This window comes from Ornithodoros turicata, chromosome 1 (genome assembly GCF_037126465.1).
Source record: "Ornithodoros turicata isolate Travis chromosome 1, ASM3712646v1, whole genome shotgun sequence".
NCBI classification, from domain to species: Eukaryota; Metazoa; Arthropoda; class Arachnida; order Ixodida; family Argasidae; genus Ornithodoros; species Ornithodoros turicata.
The window spans coordinates 219861853-219875423 of record NC_088201.1 but is presented as its reverse complement, the minus strand read 5'-3'; the positions used below and the strand labels follow the sequence as shown (position 1 = coordinate 219875423).

At 48.8% G+C, this 13571-nt stretch overlaps 1 protein-coding gene across 4 annotated transcripts in view; it reads right to left on the bottom strand.

Annotated features, from left to right (window-relative positions):
* LOC135379055 (uncharacterized) overlaps positions 1-13571 on the bottom strand; it is a 32882-nt gene that overhangs the window by 7157 nt on the left and 12154 nt on the right. For 3 of the 4 annotated variants that reach the window (XM_064612307.1, XM_064612309.1, XM_064612308.1), the window contains exons 6-9: positions 8105-8234; positions 4430-4572; positions 3339-3462; positions 2495-2670 (exon numbers count right to left, since the gene is read on the bottom strand). In XM_064612307.1, the coding sequence (XP_064468377.1) occupies positions 2495-2670; positions 3339-3462; positions 4430-4572; positions 8105-8234 (573 nt within the window). The remainder of the gene's footprint in view (positions 1-2494; positions 2671-3338; positions 3463-4429; positions 4573-8104; positions 8235-13571) is intronic. The other variant, XM_064612310.1, reaches the window with a different exon arrangement.

Below are 13571 nucleotides of genomic sequence, written 5' to 3'. Positions count from 1 at the left end.
GTGGATTGCTTTTGCCCACCTGAGGGTTATTTAACGTGCGATGAAAGCTCATCACACGATGCACCCTGTATTTAACATCCCTCGCGGAAAACGGCGTGTCTAAGCAACTTGTACCCCGCCACGAAGTTGCAGACGTCCTCGGCCGGGTTCGAACCCACGATCTCGGCATCCGAAGGCGAACACGCTACCGACTGAGCCACCGAGCCGGTCGGTATTAGGTATCGCGTGCCAAAAATCGGCCAAAGTATCGGTATGGAAAGCACATTTTTAGTTTATAGTGTATTTTAACGATACTAGATAGTAAAAAAAAGACGCAAATATAGAGGCTGTTGTGAGACTTAGGGCCAGTTATCACTTGGCGACGCCCGACGCGGCGTCGTGAGCGGGCGGCGGAAGTAGAGGCGCATTTCCGCCGTCCCGTGAGCGCGCACGATTTTCATGTTCCCACCACAGTGGCATTCCGTTGTCCAAAGCAGGCGAAAAGTCATGAGGCGTGGCCTTTCTATGTCACCTAATTGGTCGCCAGCTGTCGTCCACGGCAGCTCTCGCCGACGGTCTCTACGTCTCTCCTCTCCCGACTCCGGATATGCGCGTCTATTTCCGCCGCCCGCTCACGACGCCGCGTCGCCAAGTGAGAACTGGCCCTTAGGGTCCGCGGCGCTCGCTCATGCAGTAGCACAAGCCAGGCCAGAGTGGCGCAGACATGCCGACCATTCGCTCGAAGCTTACGTCGCGCGCGCCCCATCATCAAGGTCGCCGGGAGAGAAGGCACGGAGCCGTGCTCTGGGAAGCGGGCGCGCGCCGCTTCTAGTTTGTTCCAGAAAAACCTCTTCCGTCTTTCTACGGCGGCGCTTTCACCAGCACCACCACCACCCGTCTACGGCGAAAACGCTCGGCCTCATCCATAGCGGCCTTGCAGAGGACCGACCTCACGGCTTCGCGAAGAACACTAGGACGGAGTATTGATGAAGAATGGGGAAAAACATTGGACGACGTATGCCTGAAACAATGTCCTCGCCTCTGCTGCCGCGCGCAACTGCGCCTGGCAGTCAGTTCTACCGGCACTGTCCTAGTGCGAGGCCACGCCCATCTGCCCGCTGGGACATTATATCACCGCCGGTCAGGACTCATGTAGAGGACCATCGCCCTCTACATTTGGTGACCCGAACAACGAACACTATGTTCGGCGTAATTCGGCCACTCAACATCCTAAATTTTTCCGCAAACCAGCAGCGAACCACCCTCTAGCAAGGAAGACGCACCAGGTCCACTGTTCCACCGGGGACCCGCAGGGAGACCACAGTAAGCTGAGTTTCCGGCCTCTACCTGCCTCACGATAGTCCTCCCCGGCACTTCTCTGGCGACAAACCGCATCCACGCTTACGTACCGGTCGCGGTACTGTCGTCCACCCAGCCAACGCACTCACCCAGCAACCAACAGCTCTCAACAACGATCACTCAACGCACTCACCCAGCAACAAGCAACGCAGCAACGATCACTCAAGGCCACACAACGCACTCAAGCACCCATGCACCCAACCACTCAGCACTCGCACCTCATCTCTGGAACCCGCCCGGATCGCAGCGCTCTTGTTTCCGCCATCCCGCTGCTGCTGCTTCAACTGCCCATCACAAGCCGTGTATCCAGTCGTCAGTCATCCCCAAATCGTCGTCATTCTCCTCTTCATGATATCGATGCAGACCTCAACCGCATGCACCGCTCCGCGTCTGATGGGGGGAGTGATGTGGCGGCGGGTGGACGACGACGACGCGCCTCTGCTACCGGCAGTCAGTTCTACGGGCACTGTCCTAGTGTGATGCCATCATGTCACCTGCCCGCTGAGACATTCCATCACCGCCGGTCAGGACTCATGTAGAGGAAGACCATCGTCCTCAACAGTTTCAACGTCCCCATAGCTTCAGTCCAATCTAAAGTTCGAACAAGGCTAGCTGCTCAGACAGTGCACCTTCATTAAATTCGTGCGGGCGGATACGTGCTTTCTGGAAGATGATGGTGATGATGATGATGATTCGGGTTTTTATGGCGCACGGACAACTAAGGTCATAGTGCGCCAAATCTGCTTTCTGGAAGAGTGCACTATAAAAATACACTAAAGGTTAGAGAAATAAGGGATATTTTTTTACTTCCCTAATCATATTACCAGCTTTATTATATTGGGAGTTCAATGATGTAATTAAACTTCGCTATTCATAACACCAGCTTTATTACATTCGGGATATCAGTGATATATCGAAGTATCGACGATACAGTATCGAGTATCTGTATCGAAAATCAATTTCGGTTCTGTACGGAAATTCTGTACGGTTTTTGATGGTAACCAGTATAGGCATAGAAGATACTTTTACGAAAGCCGTAACCATCACGGGGTGGAATCGCAACTACCTTAGACTTTGTCGTATGCTGTGTTTGTTCGGCGCCTCCCCCCGCCCCTCTTATTCCGCCTTGTCCGCCGCGATTTAGGGTATGTCTTACTTTCAATCTTCGGCTTTTCTGTCGACCCATGGATGGCGTTGCGGTCGCAGGACCACTTGTGGTGACGGAGGATCTTGTCTGCAAAGTGGGACACGTGGAACATCACCTCAGAGTCCTCTCGGCAAGCTGTCTCTGAAACGGCCTCGTTGACGCACAACAGGAATGTGTCGCTTGCCCTGCATTACAACACTCTTACATTCACATTTTTTTAGGGAGTATGCTCTGCCGCACTGGAGCGAATGGTATATCGGTTTGCCCCTCAACGCGACGTCGCTTATGTCAGGCGGTGTCCCAATTGTTAATTGCTTGTTCCGGTGTGTTCATATACAGGGTGTCCGGTGAGAAAGTCATTAAATCTCTAAAAATGGGTTTAACTTCAGAAATTTATAAAACTACTTGGAATACACAGACTTTTGCCACAGATTCAGGCAGTTTGCATTCGCGTCACACATTAACTCGTTACTCCTTAAAGTTACCTCTGCTTGGTTAATTTTAGAGTTCAATTAGCAAGATTAGCTTAATTAATGTGTGATGCGAATGCAAAAGGCCTCAATCTGTGGCAAAAGTCTGTGCGTGTGTTTCATAATTTTCTGAAACTTATTTTTAGAAATTTAATGACACTTTCTCACCGGACACCCCGTATGGGACTGCACAGGCAAGGTGTGCAGGACGCATCCTGGATCATTAGAGTAGCCAGCACATCCTTGCTGATTCGCCCTCCTCTACTGCAGCAGTTTTGCGATTGAGTTTTATCGCGAAAGACTGATAAGGAAGGATAAGGGGACAAGGAACATAGTGACCGTTACTGGGACTATTAGTGACAATTACACTAATATTCCGTCACCTGCAAATGTTGAGCTTGTTGTTCTCCTTATCCTCAATGATTGGTTCCACGGTCTTGTTGAGAAGGCGAACACACTGGTTCAGCTTCAGTACCAAAGATCGCTCCTCACATTTTTTCTCGCTCGCTGAAAACAAATAAAACAGCTGCAAATGTTGTTCACACATCATTACCATTAAAGCATATGCACATAACGCGCATCATATCGGAAAATGCGTTTCGAGGGGGCCCGTGCCTCGGTAAGGCTGCCCTGTCCTCTGCAAAATTTACTATAGAAATGATGTAATTAAAACACATCAGATACAGTATTAACCACCAGAAATGACCCTCAGGGCGTGCTTGGGTACATAAGTTTGTCCCATATATTTACATGAGATTGCATATCCAATTTTATGGAAAGAATATACTTTGTCACATTTAGGTGTTGACGTAGCTACTTCGGCGCACCAGGCGAAAGATGGCTTGCAGCTCATGGGACGTGGATACTCCTGGAATACTCCCGTGCACGAAAGAAGTCGCCACATGAACTCTGTGCAATCAGTATCCTAAAGTCAGCTACGATATCTATTTTCTTTCTACTCCCTGGAGGATGCGAGCATTGTGAAGGCTTCTCTGCAAAGTTTCATTCTACCATTGTTGTTCTCCAGTCCACGTGTTTAGTAGCTGACCACAGCGCTCAATGACGCTTCCAAATTGTTTCAGGGTAGTCTCTTTGACGGAACCCGCGGGTTAGCAGGCAAGCCAGAAAATATGTTAACAGCAGCATTAGTCCTCATCTCACAGTAACAGGACATCAGACAAACATTGTTTGATTCGGGCTGTCTTGGAAGCCGAAGGTGGGCGTAGGAATATCCTTGTGGTGGTCGGATCGAATTACAGGTTGTGGTTTTCTTTTGCGTGGACACGTGTCAATATTAACTGCAACGGGCGGTTGGCAACCCCCTTTGTAGCCGACGTAGCATTGCAACGACGCAGACATGTTTGCTAGATCGATGCCCATTTCAACAGCTCTTTCAGCAGATTCGGTCCGAACTCACGCTGACGTCTTCCTGCGGGTCGCGAGGAAATGGCGTGTTAAACGAATATTCACTTACTCTGAACCTCCTTGCATGCCCAACGGTGCTCGTAAAGAACGTGTACGATGAAATGCGTTGTCTGGTCGAGCACTTCTTCGTCAGTGTTGCACTCCGTGTGAGCGAGAGCAAGATTTACGCAAGACTTGAAGCTCTCCGTCTGTCTGTAATGAACGGAAATGTGTGCTTAATATATCTTTGCAAATTTCGATATTCGATACGGCATACTCATTGCATGTGGTTCTGTAGTAATTTTTATCAGCGACAAATTGCGAGACTTCTAGAACGCAGTGAAATTCACGACATTACGATGTAGCCAACAACACGATTGCTTAAAATCTCTGAAACGTTGAGGAGGGTTCCGCTATCGGGGGCAACTGCAAACACCATCCCACCTATAGGGGATATCCCCCGACACCACCTAGACACAGAAAGCCTGCGCGCTCGTCGACGTGACGTAACAATTTGGAGTCAGCCAATCAGGATCGTGTTTTCAATGACCGTAGCCAATCACGAACTTTCAGCGGTCGTGGCCATGGAGAAGAACAACCGTCGTCTGCGAGTTGTGATGGAACGTCCCCGCTTGCTAAATGGGAAAACTTGGAAATGAAGAGCAAAATGGTCTCGATCCTTTTCAAAACTCATTGCTCTAGCACTTTTTGCCTAAACATTTTAGGTCTGCAGGTTCCAGGTGAGCTGCGAATTTGCTGATTCTTGAATTCGAGAACGGTGAATCTCACGGTGAATCTCACACGGTGAAGGGTGTCTCACGTAACGTGTCAAACAATTATATCTAAAAGGAAGGGAGTTGCCTCAGGACAGAAGCCGCCGATATTTCGAACAGAGACTGTTCTTCTTGTGGGCACCGTCCTCATCATTGGCATGGTATTTAAAGGGTTAGGTGTGACGTGTTTAAAGGTTCATGCGAATTGTGGGTCAACAGCCCGGAGGGAAGAAAGGTTCCGTACGGGCTTTTACGGCCGGAGTGAATGGCTGCTTTGTTAGAGTGTGGAGGTGATTATGTGAACGTAGTGATCTAGGCTACAGACCGGTTACAGAAAAATGGAAGGTTCACAAACACGTGGACGAAACGGGACAACAGGCAAGAATTGGCAAGCATATATATTATACTTATTAGTATATATACTTATGCTTACTTATACTTATACTTAAGATCTACACGTGGGAAAATTATGGAGTCAACGGTATTCGCATTCATAGAGTTTTTGCCATCGTGTGAGAACACTTTATGAATTTTTCACCATGAGAAATTTAATTTTCCGAATTAAAGTTCGGAAATTGCCTAATCAACCTAGCATTTTTTCGACAGATTCCAGAAGCACAGGTCGGGATTTAGCTCACCACGGAAAAATTGATTTCGTGGCACAAAAGTAAGGGACGGAAAAAAATTGGGAAAATATACAATTTCGCATCCCACCAGAGCGCTCCAGGAAGCGACGCATAAAAAACAGTCGCCCCGCCTTTTCGCAATCGGCCCTTCATATCATGCAGGTTGGCGAGACGTATCACTAAACCAAACGAGAAAAAAAGCGAAGGGTGGAACAACAAACGAAGATAAACGCAATTACCAAGTGAACCTGGCGCTGATAACATGAGGGCGTTGAGAGTGGAATTAAAGGGGTTGGGCGACTTATTTTCATGCATCGCTTCCCAGAGCGCTCTGACGGGATGCGAAAGGCGAGCCGCATTTTGCGCCAGCACGAAATAGGATATTTTCCGCTCCTTACTTTTGTACCACGGATTGCAATTTTCCGTGGTGGGCTGAACTCGACCCGTGCTTGCTGAAAAAATGTTAGGTTGACTGGGCAATTTCCGAACTTTAATTTGGAAAATTTCCCATGGCGACAAATTCTTAAAAGTGTTCTCACCGTTGACCCCATAATTTTCCGACGTGAAGATTTATAAATATAATTTTTTGACACGTTATGTGAGACACACTATGTCCACGTACTGAAGGACGACGAAGAGGCAATGCGTACGCTCTCTCTATGTAGGTGACGTTGCCTCCGCACACGAAGGTACTGTGCCAATAGAGCACGAACACCCGATCATGATTCTTCCAGATAGGTGGCGGTACATGACGCACGGTCGAGTACAGCGTGTACTATCGGAGTTGGTATTGCTGTATTTGCTCCCAGCACGACACGGCCGATAGGCGACCGCCCCGCCACAACCCGGATATTGCAGACAGCTGTCTTGCAGACAGAATTATCTTTCTAAAAGTATAAATATCGCAATGTTTCACCGCTGTTCTCCATTTTTGTGTGCAAAAAGAGCTCTCGACACTCATCAGAACCCTTTTAAGGCTGGTTCGCAAATACGGAAACGGCGGACGGCGAGCGAGGACGGCACGGCAACGATGAAAGATGAGTCACTGAATTTGAGGCTTTGTTTGTGTCTGTCCCTTCTATGTGTTCCATCCTCAGAACATCAGTTTCTCTCTGGCACGGCAAATTGTGTCGTTTCCTGACCGTCGTGACGCCGCTATGTCCGCTACGGCACGGCAACAGGTAAGTCGAGACATGTTCAACTTTTGCCATGCCGTGACCTGGCCCAGGGTCCATGGGCCGATGGGCGCTGCGTATGAAACCTGATGGCGCGAGCAGTGTTTAGCTACGAGAGAGAAACAATCTCCTCCAATTCTGGAAAGCACACGCCCACGAAGGGAAAAAACCGCTGCCGTATGTGTGAACTAACCTATAGCTTGCAAGTTTAGTGGCGTCTCGTTGTAGAAGACCAACTGAATAAAAAATCGATCAGGATCATCTAGCCTCAGCGATCAATGATTGAAGATATACCCAGACTTCAGAGGTACTGCAATGCACTATTTTGCACTTTTTTTAAATATCTTCCGTCGCATTATCGTACACAATTGACAGTCAGTTGGTTCAGATTATCTGTACGGGGTCCCTTGTGTTGTCCTGCAGAGCTCTCAGAGGTCTACTGTCTATATCAAGTTATTCTCTACCCTGATCGCAAACTTTCTTGCAACACAGATAGGGGGGGAACCAGAAGAGTTAACGGAAAGTGCTACCATACATCATGTGCGGTGCTTCTCCTGTCCATCTTAACGAGTTCCCTCCCCCTCGTTTGTCTGTTATACCCCTGTCCTATGGGTATCATCAATAGACGTACGCGCCGATGGAAGTTTGACAGACATAGGCTTCATGCTCATTTTACCGCAGCCAGAGTTTGCCCACTGGACTAGTAAACCGTTACTAAGGAGAGAGAAAAACATACAAGCCCACAAAACGCTCAGGAAATGACTGTTTGGAGCCATTTAACAGTCCAGTTCGCCAAAATGAGGGCGGAGTTCGGACACAGCAACAGTTCCTCCTCGATGTTGAGCTGCAACGTGTTTTTTTTTTTTTTTCATCGACGTCACCGTAATGACCCTAAGCAAATGGCGGCAAATCGACGAATAATACTAATGGGTTTAGCACTTAAGAGCGTGTGCTTTGTCGCGAACCATGTCCGAAATTCCGGAAGTTGATGCGGTTGATGAAGTTCGGGAGCCGCGCCTCGCGACGCCTCTGCTGAGCCTTTCGGCGAGCGTGACTCACAGCTTAGGAAGCACCGGAATCATCGTTTCCGCCCCGTGCACCCCACGTAATCTAAATAGCACCGTTAAGTGTAGGTCTGCAACGGTGAAGAAGGGTAACAAGTTTCACTCACCCGCAAATCAACCTCTGGTTTATCTTCTTGTTATCCAGCAAAGGTTCCATGCCTGCCTTCATATTTTTTAGGCATTCCACCATGCGGCGCATGAGCTTGCGTTCATTGCATTTTTTCGGCACCAGCGGCACTGCATAAAGAAGGCTCTCAATGTAGAGGCGCGAGCCATGAATATGGAGACAAGGCTGGGAAAAATGTTTTCAATATAAGTTGAGCGACGAAAGATACCTACCCAGCTGTCTGATCAGTGTGCGCAGTTTAAGGCGTGGACCCCAGCGGAAAAACGACACGGAAACTCGGAGCGCGCGTACCACCGACATGTTTGCGCACGAGACACATTACGGGAATGACAACGGTACGAAGTTAAACCTTGTATTGGTCAAACTGTACTGATCTGGATCGATCATTTCAATGCGGTAGAGAGCAGAGCTATACCCATGATAGATGACCAGTGGAACAGAATTGTGTACTCACGGTAATAACCTAGCAGGAGGGGACGCGTGCCGCCGGTGCGGGCAGTTGCGTCGCCCCCCCCCCTTTTCCCCAGTATATACCAAAAGCGGTTTTCCATTGTGTACCTTCTAGGCTTTCAAAGCACTGTGGCGGGAAGAATCCGAGGTGGAGGGGCTAGACGAAGGACATTACGTTGGTAGTCCTGCACTGTTGCCACCGGAAACGACTGTGATGGTTGTTTTCCCGTATGTCTGAACGGTATGTGGTGTTTGTTTCAGCATCGCTCAAGTTCAAGTATATAAATATAACCCTATAACGTTGACAGTGAGGGGGGGGGGGCTGACATGTAATAACGGGAATAACGCTCTGAGCAGTCAACTGCTCCCCCCCGACAGACTAGGTACGTTGTAACCCTGTAAACGAACTTTCGCTTGCTGCAAGGCAGAAATATTTCGAGGAGCCATATGAAGAACAAACCATCCTGAGCAGCTTCGCTCTCTGACCTGGTTGAAATTAATGTGAAAGAACTCTCCCGCGTGCATTCCCTCTTGAAGTTGGCATATTTTCAGAATTACTGTAATTTTATCGTTACAGTCTGCACTGCATTCACAGTTCATTACAGGCTAGGGGTGCGACCAGGCGTCCCTGTAGCACAGTGTTGTTCTGCATCGTACGAGAGACTACTGAAAGTAAGCAACTCAGCTATACGTGTCCTCGGAAGATGTGGCAGGGGGGGGGGGGCAGTGCTTTGTCGGAGAGTGGGCAGTCTTTGAGAGATGTCTACAACAGAAATGTGATAACGACCACAAACTTGCCAGCCAGGGATAACAATGAAAAAATCCATATCACGTCGACCACAAGAATTGACGTGACAATTACGTTAGACATTTAAATGTGACGTCAGTTTCCCCGACCACTGATGCCCGCGCAATCGGTATCGCGTATTCACGCGAATCTTCCGCGTCCCTGCCTCGCGTTGTGGCTACCATGAATATACAAGAAAGGGCTGCCAACTGTAACGCCCAATTTTGAGTAGCCTACGTTCGCGGGGTCACGTTGTCATTTCTAATATGAAATCCAATGTACGTCGTATTTCCCCCGAAGAATCTACGAGCTCTTGGTGTCGTTCTCTATAAGGTGCACTTGTGTTGATTCCGTTGCTCTGAAGTAGTGATGATGCACCGCTTGAGATCTTGTGGAAGAACACATGTTCGTGTACGCTAGTTCTTGCTTACACTACGTCTGTATTACCCTAGTGCATAATGACGTTTGACACGCTACACAGCGAATGCTCTTTTTTTGTGTGTGGTATCGCATTTGTTAACAGGAATGGTGAAAGCATCTGTTGATAATTGTCGACGACTGCGATCATGAGCGTACGCCTTAGCGTGCACACGGCATACAGTAATTTTTATATTTCGCGAAAGACGACGTGACCCGTAACCTGTAGTCTGCTGTAAGTTTGTTGCTGTCCAATCTTCAAATCAGTTGCCGGAACGGTACCTACCAGTGGCGTACCCACAGAGCGCCGAGGGTTCAAATCCCCCGAAATAGTACTTTCGGAAGGAGATTTGGGAAAAGGGAAACTAGGGTAAAGTCCTCCTTTTTCATGGAAATTCCACAGAAAACCCCTCCGGAAATGTTTTCGTGGATGCGTCCCTCCCCTACCAACAGATTCCCCCTAGCCGGTCACTCTGGTGTAGCATGTGAATTCACTCTTAGTCTCTGTAATATCTGTATTAACTGGAATACATGTATTAACTGGCTCTAACATTTGGTGAACTATTAATCGGCGATACACCGAAATGCTCGATACCAGGGTCCAGAACACTGTGGGGTGATCTCGAAATATAGCATTCGTGGAAAAGTCAGACATTGGCGCAAATTAAACCACGTGGGGTCATGCCCTTAAATCATGTGGTGTCAGGTACGTCATTAATCTTTACAATATTTGATTGAATTGGTTGTTTTGCCGTTCATGCATAAATAGATATGAAATTCAACAGTCTTAATACACAATATGTAACGGTGGAAGTGCCCTTGTGCTTCGGTCGCGTGTCAATTATGGACAAACCTCTGCACCTACGATGTGACCCGTAATAACCTGTGCACTTAGCTGAAGCGATCGACTTCGAAAAGTGCTTCCCTGACTCTGGTGCACCCGAGACAAACAGTGCGACGCTTTGCTACTTGCTGTACTTCAGGTGAACCTTCTATAGACATACGCCACGCAGGATGCCACGCTTCTTTATCACACATCTATGTTGGACCGTGCCACCAGTGACTATCTTCAAGCAGTCGAAGGCAGGAGGTTCCCTTACAAAGGATGCCTGCGGGGTTGTCACGTCCTGGACAGTGCCTCCATTGAGCTGGTGACGTGACTGACCGCATTTCCGTGACTCCGGTTTGCCACACACGGTTTCCAGGCCTTTGGGGAGCTGCGGATCCCATGCAGAGTCTGTCCACAGAGTTGCCCTCGACTCGGGAATAGAGAAGGCATTCGCTACGAATTTTAAGAGGCGAGAAGCTATAAGTGCACCCACTTGTTCCGAGTCTTGGTACTGACGTCTGCTTCACCGCAGCCACTCTGGCCTTCGCCAGTACAAGTGTTGCACGTGAATGTCCGTCCGCAAACTCGGAGACCAAGTAGACTGCAGCGCCGTAAGCTTATGTGTTGGCATCGCTGTATAAGCCTTACGCACTTATTTGGTTCAGAAAAAGTCGTGGAACGAGTAAACCTTCGTGGCAACGAAATACGCGATAACATTTGCGCTCCGTCACCCCATATATGCCATATGCTCAACAAGTTCTCCTGGAGCGTGTCGTCTCAATCTCACCTTGCCAACCATGTGCGTTGGAGCAGTATCGTCGCAGTCACCACAAATGGGGCAACATGGCCAAAAGGGTCATACACGAGTGCCACGACTTGGAGTACACAGTGCTTCGTGTCTGAGCATTTGTCCAGAACCTCACAAAGAGACTTCATGCTATATTGAATTTCAACTGGACAAAGTCCTGAATTTTCCTTATGGTAGCTTTTGCAGCGGCTGTGCCGTCTGCTCCAAACATTGTTCGTTAGCATACAGCTATTACTAGTCCACTTCCCCAACTTCATGCTTGCTTCATTGAGAAAGTCTTTAGCCAGACGATGCAAAGCTGTTGCTTCATCAGTAGTGTCGGCCCCAACAACTAAGTCATCAACATAAAAGCTACTTGAAAGCAACGCCGATGCCTCAGGACAGACTACCGCTGCGGACTGTAAGTGATATCGCAGATGCGGATGTAAGTGTTGCAGGCAGCAGGAACGGGCTGGCTGTTGCACCAAAAGGAAGGTGTCATTCGCCAAGTCCCTACATGTGGTAACGGTTCGTCAACTTTGAAGCTGTCGTGTACCAAAGGAAACGTAAAGAATCACGGTCCAATTCGTCCAAAACGATTTGCAGAAAGGCTTTCTCGACGTCTGCTGTTAAGTGCCACTGCGTAAGTGCGGAACCGCAGAAGCTCATGCACGTCCCGGTTCAAGTTAGGCCCGCAATGCAGGGCTTCGTTAAGGGACACACAACCAGAGGCCTTTGATGAAGCATCAAAAACAATCCGCACCTTGGTGGTCTCACGATCCCTCCGAATGACTCCATGATGCGGCACATAATATAACGGCCCCGAAACTGCTCCTGGATCATTTACGCGTTCCGCGTGGCCAGTTTTAGATATTCGCGCATAGTCTGATCATATTTCTGCACTAAAGCGGGATCCAGAAGCAGCTTCTTCGTGATCTTCCTGAGTCATTGAGTCGCCAGTGCCTTGTTGTCACCCAGCGCAAGGAGCCTCTCAAATTTCAGGGCAGGCGAACTACATATCTCCTGTCTCCCGGCTTGGCGCCAGCGCGAAATACTTGAAGAACTGTGTCATCCTCCAAGTGAAGTTGTGCACGATTCAAGTTGCGTGTTTCCACTGCGAGATTCCCGACTGCGCACCAACCTGCATGACTCCAATTTCACTTGCTGGTCTTACTTTGCTTTCCTTGAAGTTGTTTGTATCGGTGCCTTGCACGACCCAGCCGAAAAGAGTCTTTGCTGCAACTAACACCTGTGACAGGCGAACAGTCGCTCCCGTAACAATTTCCCAATAACAGTCAGATCCGATAAGAAGAGAGATCTCGCAATCTGGCGTCGTGGCTTCGTCGCCGACGTCGTTTGCTTGACAAATCGTTATGCAGCGTCGGAAGCGTGCTTGAGCATATCTCCTCGTATTCGATTGCTTCGGTCGTCGTACTGTGTAGCGAATACTGACTGTGTAGCGTATCTTTAACGCAGCGGTATGTTGTGCAGCTTGGAACGTAGTTCCAGAGGGTGCGAATCTGCAAGGTCTCAGTCCGTAACGGCGTGCATCCAAGCTGAGTCGAAATATATTTGCGAACAAAGCTGCGTTGACTTCCTCCGTCCAACAATACTCGTACTAACTGTCGCTGTCCGTCCATGCGTTCGATCCATACCTTCGCCGTTTGTAGTAAGATATTGGAACTGACCTGCGCTTTGATGACGTTAGAAGCGGCTGAGGACAGTTGCTGTTATGTCCTGAGTAACCACACGTACAGTCGAAGATGATGCTTCTCGACAAAACTGCGTAAGGTGTCGCCTGTCGCACTTGCTGAATCGAAGTCGACAGCGCACCAGTAGTCCTTGGATAGATACGATCGCCTGCCACACAGGAAGCAACACCCTTCGCGGCGCAAGATGACCCTGTTCTCTTCAGAGATCAAGGGTGCTGTACAGGCTTCCAACGAATGCTCTGTTTGATTTGCACAGTATGCAGACAGCAGACGTAGCGCTTGTTGTTAAAGACGCAGCAGAAGGGCAAGGTGGTCCTTCGACGGTTCATATTGTCACTTTGCAAAGCGCTGGCGGTAGCTCTTCGAACGCGCTCCAGACATTCGGTCTCCTTTTCTAAGAAGTCCAACAGACGTGACAAATCAACGGTGGTAGAAGTGGCTGCCGAGTCTGCGGTAGAGTCCGTT